A 15,710-nucleotide genomic window follows, 5' to 3' on the forward strand; every position below is an offset into this window, starting at 1 on the left:
TTAAAATCGACCCTCCAAACAATATTTAAAATCGACCCTACAAACAAATATTTAAACACGACCCTCCAAACAATATTTAAAATCGACCCCCCAAACAATATTTAAAATCGACCCTCCAAACAATATTTAAAATCGACCCTCCAAACAATATTTAAAATCGACCTCCCAAACAATATTTAAAATCTACCCCCTAAACAAATATTTAAAATCGACCCTCCAAACAATATTTAAAATCTACCCCCCAAACAATATTTAAAATCGACCCCCCAAACAATATTTAAAATCGACCCCCCAAACAATATTTAAAATCGACCCCCCAAACAATATTTAAAATCGACCCCCTAAACAAATATTTAAAATCGACCCCCTAAACAAATATTTAAAATCGACACCCCAAACAACATTTAAAATCGACACCCTAAACAAATATTTAAAATCGACCCCCCAAACAATATTTAAAATCGACCCCCTAAACAAATATTTAAAATCGACCCCCTAAACAAATATTTAAAATCGACACCCCAAACAACATTTAAAATCGACACCCTAAACAAATATTTAAAATCGACCCCCCAAACAATATTTAAAATCGACCCCCTAAACAAATATTTAAAATCGACCCCCTAAACAAATATTTAAAATCGACCCCCCAAACAACATTTAAAATCGACACCCCAAACAACATTTAAAATCGACACCCTAAACAAATATTTAAAATCGACACCCTAAACAAATATTTAAAATCGACCCCCTAAACAAATATTTAAAATCGACCCCCTAAACAAATATTTAAAATCGACCCCCTAAACAAATATTTAAAATCGACCCCCTAAACAAATATTTAAAATCGACCCCCTAAACAAATATTTAAAATCGACCCTCCAAACAATATTTAAAATCGACCCTCCAAACAATATTTAAAATCGACCCTCCAAACAATATTTAAAATCGACCCTACAAACAAATATTTAAACACGACCCTCCAAACAATATTTAAAATCGACCCCCCAAACAATATTTAAAATCGACCCTCCAAACAATATTTAAAATCGACCCTCCAAACAATATTTAAAATCGACCTCCCAAACAATATTTAAAATCTACCCCCTAAACAAATATTTAAAATCGACCCTCCAAACAATATTTAAAATCTACCCCCCAAACAATATTTAAAATCGACCCCCCAAACAATATTTAAAATCGACCCCCTAAACAAATATTTAAAATCGACCCCCTAAACAAATATTTAAAATCGACACCCCAAACAACATTTAAAATCGACACCCTAAACAAATATTTAAAATCGACCCCCTAAACAAATATTTAAAATCGACCCCCTAAACAAATATTTAAAATCGACCCTCCAAACAATATTTAAAATCGACCCTCCAAACAATATTTAAAATCGACCCTCCAAACAATATTTAAAATCGACCCTCCAAACAATATTTAAAATCGACCCTACAAACAAATATTTAAACACGACCCTCCAAACAATATTTAAAATCGACCCCCCAAACAATATTTAAAATCGACCCTCCAAACAATATTTAAAATCGACCCTCCAAACAATATTTAAAATCGACCTCCCAAACAATATTTAAAATCTACCCCCTAAACAAATATTTAAAATCGACCCTCCAAACAATATTTAAAATCTACCCCCCAAACAATATTTAAAATCGACCCCTCAAACAATATTTAAAATCGACCCCCCAAACAATATTTAAAATCGACCCCCTAAACAAATATTTAAAATCGACCCCCTAAACAAATATTTAAAATCGACACCCCAAACAACATTTAAAATCGACACCCTAAACAAATATTTAAAATCGACCCCCTAAACAAATATTTAAAATCGACCCCCTAAACAAATATTTAAAATCGACCCCCTAAACAAATATTTAAAATCGACCCCCTAAACAAATATTTAAAATCGACCCCCTAAACAAATATTTAAAATCGACCCCCTAAACAAATATTTAAAATCGACCCCCCCAAACAATATTTAAAATCGACACCCCAAACAATTATTTAAAATCGACCCCCTAAACAATTATTTAAAATCGACCCCTAAACAAATATTTAAAATCGACCCAAACAATATTTAAAATCGACCCAAACAATATTTAATCAATCTTTTTTAACCAGGTAGGTAATCTGCTCCTTGGTTAAAAAATCTAGTTAAAGTTCCCGCCTTGGGAATCATACGATAAAAAGTCCTAGTTCAATATAGAATATAAGCTTTCAAGCATACGAAATTAAAAATAAATAATCCCGAAGTATAACAATATATAATCCTAGCCCTGACCATGCAGTAAGTATCCTGTCACTCCAAAAATATAATCCATTGAATATAACTTCGACACTAAAACCTTTTAATGCACTTTCCCACAAGTATATAGCGGTTGAAGCTCCAAAGAGAGAGAGGAGACAGCGAAATTTTTAAAGGGCTTCTTTAGCTGGTGACCGTTTCCATAGAGATATAAAGTTTCTGGAAAATAGTACATTCCCAACCGAGACTTTTTTCCCCTTCCGTAAAACTGTTCCTCAGAGTGCGGAGAAAGACCGATTCTTCTTTCTCGAGACCACAAGCTCCGAAACTTCTACGGCGGTTAAAATAATGGGGTCGAATAAACCCTCGCTACTAATTTCTGGAAAGATTTAACAGCGAAAGCGTAGTAACTTTAAAAGCGTAAATCTATTCGAGTTACGTATTTCTGTCTTTCAATTTCAGCATTTCAGATAGAAAAGGGGGTAACTCGGGCCTAATGCAGTCTTAAAGGGACAGTAGTACCCAACTAGAATCAAACACGATAAAATCATTTGAAAACTCTTTTACTCTTCCCCAAGGTACGTATATTGTCTGTCGATTTTGGTGCAGTTTAATTTAAAGAATTTTGGAAATACATCGGTTTGTAAGTAGCAGACGGAATTTTTAAATTTTCTATTAACGTTAATTCCCAAGCTACGACATCGTATCCTGTTTCTCTGGGCACACGAGTCAAGTGTCCCTTTTATATAACACTATCCCTTTAACGTTTCAAGATTATAGATGTAAAAAGGACTAGAAATTTTAAAACGTAAGTTTCAACTAATCTAGGTCATATCTAGTTCAACAATACGTTATAATTTTGATTTATAAGTCTTTATTTGGTCTAAATTAAGAGGAATAAAAGCTGCGCAACTTAGCAATCTAATCCTAGAACTAAGCGTATTATCTTATACACTTCAGCTAAGCCTAATTCCGATCGTCGTTAGGCCTACTTTTATGAACTCTTAATATTTATGGCTTTAGAGAATGGGTTTATATTATGGCATTTTAGGGCTTAAAAACGACCAAATTAATTATTTTTCATAAGCTAGTTGAACGGGCTGGAACTAAAAAAAATCCTTCAAAAAATCTCCGATGATCTTTTTATGACGGCTATTTTTCCCGCCGTTTCCGATGGAAAGGGTTATAGATCACCGTGTACACTAGAATAAGGCGTAGCCCTGACCATGGATAGGGTTTATCTGATTAAGTACTTTGGTACCTTACAGGGCCTTTTATACTTTAAAAAAAAAACCTTCAATGTAGATGACCTCTTTTTTCCACACCGTAAAGTTCAAGGGAGGATCAAAGGATGGGCCAAGTACCAAAGAGTAGTTATAAAGGGAGCGGTAGCCCCTGCCTTTGAACATGCGAAACAAAAGAGCAAGCGCGTTTGAAACGACAGCATAGTCAGGTTACGTTCCGGTCACATGACAAATCTAACGCCTTCGAGAGAGATGCGAGACATAGCGATAGCAGACATTCCAGAACTCTGATCAGAAGCAGGAATGGAGAACAGAGTAATCTGGGCCCGCGTCAAAGCCCCGGACCCATTCCCCGGGACGGAGGGGTATGAATGAAGAGGCGGGTCATTGCGACAGAGGTAAAAAGGAATTACGTCTCTATTTTTTGCCAACCCCGTCAGCAACGTCATCAAAACGTAGTTTAATCAGCCAATAAGATCATTTAAAATTTTCGTTACGTGTTGGAGGGAGGGGCTCTAAACTTGGCTATGAGTCGGACTGAAGTAAATACTAACCGTTCTCCATTCCTACTTCTAAAATTAAATCTATCCCTGCTTATAGCTACATCTTTCCCCAAAATTTCCACTCCCTTTCTTAGTGCTCTCTTGGGTACATACCTTTGGCTTTAAGACGTTATCATCCGTGATTATATATGGGAGAAAATGTGGGAAGAGATAACTGCGTTTGTGTTTTCTTATTTTCTACTAGCGAAGTTCTCGCAAGTGGTTACATATAAATAAAAGGTATAATTAAATAATTCCTAGTCAATTTTTCCCAAGTACAATAAGCAAAGGATAGTTAAAACTTTACAGCAAGTGGTAGTTGAAATTAATAAAGAAAAAAGAACTCTAAACTCAAACTAGCCAGCGAACAAATCCTTTACAAATTTGGATAAAGGTTTGTTTATTGGCTTAGATACAACCAACTCCAAAGACCTCTAAAAGTCAACGAAAAGATCAAATCCAGTTTTCAGAACCTCGAGGGAAAAATTGGATTTTCAGAGCTTCGTAGTAAAATAAATAAATAAAATACAGGTATTTGAAGAGATACAAAGCTCCAAGATGATACATCTAGCAAAGCGGAACGACCCGATAAATGTTTATCTATTCAAAAACCCCTAAAATAAAACCTCTTTGAAGATAAAATTCCTACAATTTTCGATTTAGTACGGAATGCTTTTAATAACCATATTAAATTTAACGATGTTTAAACCTGAAGTTGAATGGTCGTTAAATGAACGGCGAATATGATTCGAGATAATGTAAGGCAACGGTGGGTTTAGGATCTCTACGTCTTTGGTTTAACACTTGGTTTAATATCACTAAAGCAATTATCGGTTGTCCAATGTCAAATTGGTTCCACAGACGAGTTACCATTTCAAACAGGCAATTTCAAATTCTACGGGCATCAAATATGTTTCGAATTATTGAGTCATTACAAATATTTTGCCGGGTTATTTACTGTCTGGCATGCGACGGAGTTACGCTTGATAGATATTCGGAAAATCGGGCTTGGTATATTTCGAAAATGTCTCGCTTCTCTCGAGAATAAGACCTAAATAGGCCAAAAATTTCGTCTAGGACTTGGCACTCCAAACATCAAGGATAAAGATATCGCTAAGCCTTGGTCTGGTGTTTGAAGATCTAGACGTATCCTTCATTTTTAAGACGATCCAAGACAAAGATAGGGTACAAAGTAGGCTTAACAGCTTCCTCATTCGAGGGATTGGGTCCTTTATATTGGATAACAAGAGGAAGAGGAAGAATTGAGGGAGAATAGCTTCCGTATCAGTCAATTAGAGTCCCTCGGTTTAATCTCAATACAGATTGAAGATTTCGGAAAGGGTTCAAAGATCAACCATCATTCACGCGCTTCTCAAATGAAACCGAAGGAAAGGGACCGTGAAACAATCTTAAATAATAGGCCAATACAATTTTCATATAAATAAAACCAACTTGCTAAGCCTTGTAAAAACTTTTTTCAAAACCAACACTAAGCCTAAATCAAACGATGATTTAAACAAAATTATATATAATTTCACATTTCCTTTGAGCACTACCTTCAAGCTAGAACGTTGAGTCTGGAGATAAAAAAAAATCTAATCCTTTGAATGGTTTGATTTTAAAAAAAGATTGAAAAACTCCTATAGATTTTTTTCACTTAAGCCTTGGCATCTTGGCTATAGGCTTAACCAACCTCTTACGCTCATGCTAATGAAGCGGCTTCTATTGAAGTTCGAAGAAAATAAAATAGAAGACGAAAGAAAAAGTCATTTCTATTCTCTTCTTGAATTCTTTGGGACAATAGTTATTAACAGGACAGCGTTTAAAGTTCCTTCAAAATTTGTAAAGAGTCACAAAACCAAGTTGAATGGAAAATGAAAACGGTCTTCACAATTGAATTTTTTCCTTACTATTCTAATCTAGATTCTATAAATATTATTTACGGAAGCAATTTAATCACACTTTATTCTTAATATCATTTTAGTTGATTGGTTTAATTAATAACCCTTTTAAAATAAAACTGCAAAATATTTTTCCTGGTTTCTACGTAATGACTATTACCAGGGATAGATTTAATTTTAAAAGTAGGAATGGAGAACGGTTAGTATTTACTTCAGTCCGACTCATAGCCCAGTATAGAGCCTCTCCCCTCCAACACGTAACGATAAGTTTAAATTATCTTATTGGCTGACTTAAACTACGTTTTGATGACGTTGCTGACGGGGAAGGTGAAAGTTACGTAATTCCTTTTTTACCTATGTCGCTATGACCCGCCTCTTCTTTCATACCCCCCGTCCCGTGGAAGGGGGTCAGGGACTTTGACGCGCGCCCAGATTACTCTGTTCTGCATTCCTACTTCTAAAATTAAATCTATCCCTGCTATTATACAAAAAAGAAAAATATTTTATGCACTTCTCTATTTCAGTTCACAATTTTGACTAGGTCGGCATATAGGCAAAGCCAAAATGTTGTTTTCAGCTTTTTATTTTTTTTATCCGAATTTATGACTGCATTTGCGATTTTACTGGGGACTCTAGCAATGAATAATTCATTTTAAAAAACTGGGGAATAAAAAGAAAATATGGGAAAGGCGGACATACAACTATGGGAAAGCTTACACAAACCAAAGAATCACGTGTAGATAATCACCTAAACATTGTTTTTGTTTGTTTTTGGGCTTCCAAAAACCATATTCTTTCATAAAAAAAAGTAATAAATGTTCATATGAAAAACAAAAAACTAAATAGATTCGATTTCGTTAGAAACAGCGTGTTGTTGCACGTGCTGGCAAAGTTGGAATAATTTTGCTAACTGCATAAAACTTCTTAACCACATCTGTAGATTAAGAAGAATTTAAACCAAAGCTATAAAATTCTTGAAAGTTCCTACAGCTTTCATCACAGACAAACTTTGCACTTATTTATACCATAAGTTTATAAGATATGTTTATAAGATATGTTCCATAAGTATGACACTACCTATACTTCTAATGCTACAGGATTACAGCTCGAGCTAGTTCAAGAACGACAAGCGAGAATTGCATGACTATACACTCGGTTAGTTTTGCAGGACTTCCGTTCTTACTATACGTCATTCACTTCATTACACGCTCCAGTTTGTAACCAGTGACAAACATATGGTGAACATATCTTATGAACTTATGTTTTATATCATATTAAATTACGAGACAGTTCTAAATTTTAGAGGGTTTCCCCCCTCCCTCATTCAGCGTTGGGTTTAGCTAAGGGAGCGCCTTCAGGGGTTTGTTTTTAGTATAGTAAAGAGCTGAGTTTCTTGTTTCAACTAAGACTAATGTTACCTACCCTAAACCTTCTTCCTTTTTTTTCAGTGATAATTAATTAGATCATTTGAGACACAAAGAGCTGGCTCTTTCTTGAAAGGTTTTTTTACTACTCCCGCAATAATTTCTCTCTTGAGAGGACAAAGATCCGTCCACTTTAATTTGTAAAAGAATTACTAATGCATCTTAAGAGGTTAGCCAAGATTACAATTCCCTTCGTTTTCTGATGTAGTTAACCCGAGTTAACCCTAAAATTAAGTTCCCAGAGCGGAAGATGCAATTTTTCAACTCTATTTTATATATATTAAAAAAAGGGTAAAACATTCTAAACCAAGGCCTAATTGAAATGGCAAAAATACATTATAAGTCGGACAAGGCTTGAGAATATCTTGACGTAGTTAGGCCTAATTCGAGTTAACCCTTAAAATTTAGTTCCCAAACCGGTTGATGCTATTGTTCAACTCTGTTTTATAATTAAAAAAAAGATGAAACAACCTAACCCAAGCGAGGCCTAATTATAGGTAGATGTAGAAAATACACTTTTAAGTTGACCAATTAAGACTTAGAAAAATCTTAAACTATGACAAAGTAAACTTAACAGTGCGGTTTATAGATCCTTGATCTATTTGGTTTAGAAGTAGGATCAAAGTAGACTTAGCTCTTATAGAGTTAGGGTTAAGGTTTACCCAATCAAATACTGAGGAACGATTCAGTCTAACCGCTTTTAGCAATAGATATATCTAACCTCTTGCGTGTTTTTCCCATTATCTGAAATTGAGGGAGAGAACCCTAACGTCTTGGAGAGAGAGCCAAGTCCTTTATAGAAGGTTTCTTAGATTGGTTTGATTTTCTGGAGACCTAACGAGACTATACTATATATATATATGTACTAGATGGGTTCAACAGGGGCCATATACGTTTATATGGGCCGTTGGGCTCCAAGTGTTATACGACGATGCTATTGACAACATCTTGTAAAGAACTAAAGAATCTCCAGAAAAGCCGCCATACGATGCGGCCATTTTGGGGTAGAACGAATGGACGTGCAGAAATACTACCCCCAATTAATGCCCCACCAACTGGAATAATCTTGGAGTAATCTTTGGAACAACATTGACCCCAGAACCCCCGAAAATATCTCCGGGAAAAAAATCCGTTAGGCTTAGCAGCGAGTTTAAGTACAGATGAATTTAAACAAACATCCCAGGAACATGGATTAAATATAAACTTGCTTGTTCAAAGTCCAAATAAAATATACACACTTGGAGTTCAAATCTCATGGAATAATTTTTAAAATTCATGAACGGTGCCAACTTGGAATCTTGATGCCAGAACAGAGCAGATGGTAAGGTCAAAATCTTGGATACTATGGTATATAGTAATATAAAACAGCATGCTAGGCCTTGGTTTTGTGACGAAACATTCAATGAAATAAAGAGCATAACAGCCTTTCTTTAACTGAATTAAATCATACGCCAGGCATGTAATGCGGATATTGCCTTATCCTTGTGAATGAAACTAAAGTGAATTGTTAACCTTATCTTAAGGAAGGCATACATAATGAAATCACCCTTTTTTCTCTATTAACTCGGTCAACGCGAACGGATTTCAACTTATCTCGCGATACTAACGAGGGCTCGAGATATAACTTGTTCTTATTCTTCAGTGTTTAATATAAAGTAGCCAATACTACGAAAGCCTTAAAACTAAATAAGAACGTTCGATGAGCTAACTTATCCTCAGGCTTTACATCGCATTAGTTCTATTTCCCTTGGCAATATTTATCCCAGCTGTTTACTAGAGCATTATAAAGCAGTTTCTTACTCCGGATATATTTTTACGCATTTGCCCTTTCAGATATTATTTTATTTCTTCTCTTCCTAGGGCCAAAAGGATTTTGGGCAAAAGTTTCCTCTAGCTATTCGTTTTCGCCTGGATTAATCCCTTCTAAGAATTGGCTAGAACCTCCTCGATCGGAATTGAGCGACCCATTTCTGGATTAATATCGGCTTAGCTAATGAAAGCTATGGTTAGTTGGGGATTATTAGTCTATAACGGTAATAAGGTAAGGTGCGCGAGAACTAAGCTACCATCGAAGGTATAAGAATAAGCACCCCCATTTTTTCATTGGTTTACCTCTCCTTAAGCCTTTGACTTAATTCTGACAATTTTGATGCCACTCAAAGACTACGAAGGCTGTTCTAGAAATTGTAATTATACATTGGGTTCCATGTGTGCATGATTTAGAGTCAAAATGGCCGCGTTGAAACTGCTCCGGAACAATTAGGCGTTTTTTCTTAAAGGTTGAACTTAGAACAATCAAATTGCATTTTCTCGAATTTGATGACGAAATAGAGCAAGAGTAAAACGATCTCAGAGCAGTCCAATGCTATTCGCAATTCTAGAGGGTTGGTAGGTACTTATAGATAAGAACCCGCACCGTGTCGTAATTAAGTCTATAATGATAGCTACCCTTTAAATGAACTAGAGTATCTAAACCTAATGAAATCTTGATCTATTATATGCTAGACTTAATAAATTAAAGTTCGATGATGTGTTTGGTGGAGTGGAGAAGATTATAATTCTTCTTAAGCCTTGGTTACGTTACGCCCACTTTTCTCCTATCACTCCTCTAACTTTTTTTTCCCAAACGGTTTCAGCTAAGTCGGCCTTTGCAGGGGGGAAGGGGGGCTAAACGACCGAGCATACGTGTCTAGGATCATCAATTTTAAATGGGCAACCCCCTTGCAAGGTCAGTTCCAGACTCTTTCGACCAACCAACAGTGGGTCGAACTTCTAGAGGTCGTTTTAAAAATGCAAAATGGCCCATCTACGAATCAATACTATCATCTTCCGTTAGCGGGAGAAAGAAAAAATGTTGGTCAAAAAATCATTAAATTTAACAGATGCTCTTCCGAGTTCTCTAAGCCTTGGACAGTAGACGATAGTGTGAATAGTGCACTGGAAAAACGGATGGTAATTTTTGTTGCTTTTTATCCAAGTTTTTACTATCTGAAACGGGGTTTTCTTTTTTTATTGGAAATTGATTTGATAATCGAATATTCGATCCATTGACTGTTTTGATGTCACCAAAAACTAGGCTTTGCAAACGTATGTAGATCAAAAATAAGCCATGTTATTGACACTAGGCCTAAGCTAGCTTGCTTCTCTCTCCTTCGTTGCCGTAGCAACGGAACAGTGTCCTCATTTTGAATTTCGGGAATGGGAAGTTAATTTTAGCAGACGATATAATACCATAGAAAGTTAAGGAAATTTAATTGTTAGTACGATAAATACCCAAATCCTCTTAGGTTCCTCTGTATCGTAATCGTATACAGAACAAAAGTAACAATTTTCGTAAAAAAAACTTATTTTGGAAAATATTACAGATTAAAATCAGTATAACATTTCCTTAAAAATTCCAAAAATACTCGAGTGTAAAACAGAGGCTTCTTTAAAGGGAAAAACAAAATGGCGACTAAAAACCTCGCGGGGTTTTTCTCCGACTCTTATTAAAAGAAAACAAGCTTCAATCGAATAAAATTACGGTTCTGGGATAGCGCACCACCGATGATTTGATAAGATAAGAAAACAGTATACAGCATCACCACCACACTCAAGTTTTAGTCCCTTTCGTGAAAACGTGCTCGGTGAACCAAGTATAAAACTAGGGTCACCAAGATTGATACAAATCTAGCGTGAGAAATTTCCAAACTATGCCCTTTCAAGGGGAGGCTGTCAAAATAGTGGGATAAAAACTAAGCCTTGGCTTTGGAATCCTCCGATTTAAAGAAAAAAAAAATAGGCTTAGGGAGTAGGGTGGTGATGGTTTTCTAATAGTACAACAAACAAACGTGACTGGGCAACTTTTGAATTATTTTCTGGGGATGATGACAAAGGCTTAGGTGAAGTAAGTTTTATCTGCGATTTTGATTTTAATTCAAGCTTAAAATCTAGTGATAAATTGAGAGGATGGAGGAAGATTGTAGAAGCGGTAATAAAATATTATAATGGGATTAGGCTTAACAAAACTCGTCACTTTGTTGCTTAGTAAAAACCAGATAATATATTAATTGCAACAAAGTTAATATTTACGTTTAAATCCTAGAATATTTTGTATAAACATACAAATTAGTGTTACGAAACTTAAGTAATTTAATGATAAACCAAGCTTGAATAGTAAAACTATCTTTGGCTCTTTTCGTTCAACCCTTTTTAAATAATCAAAATAAAACCTAGGCCTATATAACTCAAATCAAAGCAAAGCAAACATTAAACCAAATGTTTACCGGGCTCAATGGAGCGAAATGTTTATCGATTCAATATAAAATTAACCCAAGTAAAACAAATTTTATCCCCAAGAAACAGGGGAGAGATAGGAAGTATACAAAAGATATACAGGGTGTTTCTGATTGGAGTATTTTACGGATGACACCCTTAAATTTAATTAAGAAACTTTTAAACGATGATTTCTAATTTAATTATTTAAAGGGCCATCAGTAAAACACTCCAATGTTCATAACTCAAAAACGGTAACAGTTAGAACAAAATGTCACAGAACATTTTCGACTCAAAACCTTCCAAAGAACACCCCCACCCCTTAATTTCTGACAAAGCTTTCAAAAACACCCTATACAATAGCTTTTCGTCTCTTTGCTATGGGGTCAATTTCATGGGAAAAGCCAACTATAGCTAAGCCTTTTTGACGGCTCTTTAGTTAATGGAAAAATATACACAGAGGGCGTGTAGTCCCATGCAGCTATCTCAGAAAGTAGGCTACTTTTTACTTATTCGATATATTTTTATAGATTATAGATGCGCAACTGGAGAGGGTTCGACCCCCGGACAAACAGAGGACAGAGTGAACCATGCACTCAAGGATAAGCGAGCGAACTGTACGAGGGGGTCAGCTATCTTTAGCGTATGGGAAGGAAATAAGGTCAAGTGTCTCAGACACTTGGCTCGTTTTTAGACGGAGTGTGACAGTATTTTAAGTCAGGACAGCTTCCTCCTGCATGTGTCACTATTATTTCTTGTCTATTTTTCACGGGCGAAATGTCTACGGTATAAAAAAACAGACGAGATTCTAAAAGGTTAAAGGTTAGAGGTTGGAGTACCGCCATTTTAAACATTTCTTAGGCTCCGATTAAAATTATCTATGTACATAGTGGAAACCTTAAATCACATCGACCATATCAGTACCGCGTTGGTGTTTAACGGATCGCGTTAACTATTCCTAAATTTTAACCTTAAATAATTAAAAGATTTAAATTATGTTAAACTTACTCTTTTTTCAAGCGATTTTCTTCCACTGTGAACAGAGGATAGACAAGGATGACTTTCCTGTAAAATCAAAAGAAAAAAATTAAAAATTACATCATAGAAATAAAAAAAAACAATAAAGATATTAAGTGACCAAAAATTTTGTTGAAAAAAATATATATAAAATAATAAAGCCTTTATTAAAGTGCAAGAAATAAGGTAACCTATACACTCAATCCTTTGAGCTCATAACAGTGTATTATTTCTTCGCTTTTCTTGTACCTGGGAGACAAAAGCGTATTTTCTAGATAAAATTGGATAAAATTTAAAATCCGATATAAACTTCAGAGTCGAAAATCCAATTTAATATCGCCCACTTTTCTGGGATTTCTAACTTGTAGCCGTAGGCGCCATTTTAACAAAGAACAAAGAATACAACGAAAGTAAATTAACTTTCTAAGTTATCTTTAAAACTGCAATATTAAACTTTGGATAAAATTAGTTTGGCACGCTACACAATTATTCCTATCAGCTGTATGCATTCCTCATGCCAGGATGATTTAACATGGACACGTTAAAATTTAAATGCAAGGATAGTTAAGTAATTAGAATCCAGAGGTTTAGAAAGCACAATATATTATATTACTTGCTAATTTATTATAATTTCGCGTTAATTCACTTCCGATTGAAAGTGTAAAAGCCAATAACATCGGAGTTGCGAGGTATTTGGCGCGATAATAACATAGAAACAAGACCTAAATGGGCGGAACCACACCCGAAACCCATAAACCGCCCGAAGCACAAAAACACTACAGCTATTTCGATTCTCTCTGACATAATAACTGTTTTTCGCCAACAAAATCACGCTCCAATTCTTAGTTACTTTTTTCTATAATTTAATTACATTGAACCAGTAAATAATTAAGACATTTTTACAACTAAAAAAATATTTCCCAGCGATTTTCATATAATTGCTTTTACCCCTACAAGAACGCAGTAAAGCACTGCGTGTGAAACACTTTTACAGGGGCTACGAGAAAATACACAGGGGTTTTGCGCCTATAAGCTGGCTTCTCCATTGGGCTTCACTACTAAGCATAAATGGTTTTATACCATGTTAATTTAAATAAATAATGCTACTTCACTCGGTATAAATAATTCTAGATGATCTTATAAGATATTAAAAGCAAGAACATTGAGGTTAATGTGCATATTTAAGAGAAAAAGACGATGGCATAAAATATCAAAAAAAATCCTTCAATATTGTAATAAATAAATATTTTACAATCAAATGATATACTTGGTAAACTGTAAAAATAGGTACTTAATAAAATAGTCAAAATATTTACGTATTCATTACGTTCAAGTAAGTTATCATGCCGCCATTTTCAAAGATGGCCGCGTATTAAAGAAATCTTTCTCAGTTATCATCTAGTTCTTAGAATAAACATCCCTTCAAAACATAAGTCTAGTACAACAAGCAAAGCGGGTCAGGAGACACAACGATCAGTCAGTAAAGGCGTGGATTTCACTAATATTTATTCATATAGTTTAAATAATTAACTATAATAACGGTAATTACGATAATTAGCATAATACAAAATTATACCGTACAATTATCGGAGGCTCGACGATAAATATTCAAATTAGATGGGGAAAGGGTTGAAATCAAGCAAAAATCAATATTTAACAAGTTAATTAGGTCATTTAAGCCCTTATATTTCCTAGTCCCCCGAGAAACAGATTCTACGCATTAAGAGAAACACATTGCGAAGGCTTATATTGAGCTTAGGAGGATGTGGACCGAATTTAGTCGCTTGTTTCAAATATTATCCTGATATATAGCTAGATTGTTTCAGGCTACAAGTCAAGAGGATTAGGCTTAGCAACAATTATACACCTACTGATGAGCTGGTGTTATTAGCCTAAACAATTAGGCCTAACTAATTAAACTCAAAGAATTCTTAGGAAGCCATAAGAAAAAAAAAATCAATTCAGAAAGTAGGCTTAGTAAAATGAAGTCCAAAAAAGGCTTCGTGTTTTTCTCTTTTTAACGGTGTAAACAAACAAAATTTAGACGACACAAAGTTCAATTAAACCATGAATTTTATGCATGCAGACGATGTGATATAATCGAATGCGTGGAATTAGCTTTGTGTTGATTATAGCATCACCTTATGTCCCGTCAGTTTAATAGCGCTCATACGTCAAGCGATAAAATTACTTAATCTATTTAATCTGAGAGTTTAGTTAAAATTAATTAAACTATCAATTTACGAAACATCGCGAGAGACAGTATGCATCGCCAGCAATCAATACGTCTAATACAAGTCACTTTGTCTGCCTCAGCACTAGAATTTTAAGGTATGAGCTAGAAAATTAATTACACGTGACGTGTTTCATGTTACGCTTTGACCTAGTATCGTAGTACGTCAAAACCGATCAAATCACAACATTAACTGTACACTCAAGGCCGGCCCACAAAACTCATGCAGATATTAATATTGGAACATGAGGGCCCAATTTTACTATAGTAGGTACAGGTGTGAAATTCGAATTAAACACTCGATGTGTGAAGTTAAATTAAGGCTTCGAAATTAAAACTAGATTACGGCTAAAGGTTAAAATCGGCGTTTAACCACCGTTAAAAGCTCTCGTCTGAAGAGAGAATTAGGCTTAAAACTAAAACGAACGAAGCGTAAAACTACCCGAGCGTCTAGAGACGACAACAATCTAATCAAAGTCCGGCATGCAGTAAGTTGGAAGGCAGCGAAGTATAGGGGGATAGTTTTTCCGATCAGGCCAAAATTCCTCTCGTACTCTGACTCTTTCTCCTAACGTCACGGACATAATGGACAATGTAACTGGTACGTGTACACTGTACAAATCATAAATAAATAATAACACTCCATAAGTTAAACGTGCAGTTGTAATTTCTTCGGAATTTGTTGGAAGATACGAAGTTCAGAGGTCATTTATAGGGTATAAAGAGGGGGAGTAGAAGCCTTGACTGTTCTCGCTTTGTAAGTTCAACCCTTGTCAAACACCCTCCCAAAGGTGCTAGCTTCAACTCCTCCACTTTA

The 15,710-nt window shown here is 35.1% G+C and overlaps 1 protein-coding gene and 2 long non-coding RNA genes across 4 annotated transcripts in view; 2 read left to right on the forward strand and 1 right to left on the reverse strand.

Moving 5' to 3' along the window:
- The window catches only part of LOC149651398 (uncharacterized), a 79,723-nt gene that overhangs the window by 30,124 nt on the left and 33,889 nt on the right, over window positions 1–15,710 (reverse strand). For both annotated transcript variants that reach the window (XM_089848294.1, XM_089848293.1), the window contains exon 6: window positions 12,652–12,708. In XM_089848294.1, coding sequence (XP_089704420.1) covers window positions 12,652–12,708 — 57 coding nt within the window. The remainder of the gene's footprint in view (window positions 1–12,651; window positions 12,709–15,710) is intronic.
- LOC149651399 (uncharacterized) lies at window positions 2,447–5,568 on the forward strand. The gene is made up of 3 exons (XR_016370888.1): window positions 2,447–4,304; window positions 4,374–4,458; window positions 4,528–5,568. It is a non-coding gene; the product is annotated as an uncharacterized LOC149651399 (long non-coding RNA).
- LOC149651400 (uncharacterized) lies at window positions 8,035–13,913 on the forward strand. The gene is made up of 5 exons (XR_016371197.1): window positions 8,035–8,192; window positions 8,259–8,710; window positions 9,250–9,777; window positions 10,026–10,341; window positions 12,174–13,913. It is a non-coding gene; the product is annotated as an uncharacterized LOC149651400 (long non-coding RNA).

This window comes from Phalangium opilio, unplaced genomic scaffold (assembly GCF_054372755.1).
Source record: "Phalangium opilio isolate 3A_F unplaced genomic scaffold, DU_Popi_V2 ptg000082l_1, whole genome shotgun sequence".
NCBI lineage: Eukaryota > Metazoa > Arthropoda > Arachnida > Opiliones > Phalangiidae > Phalangium > Phalangium opilio.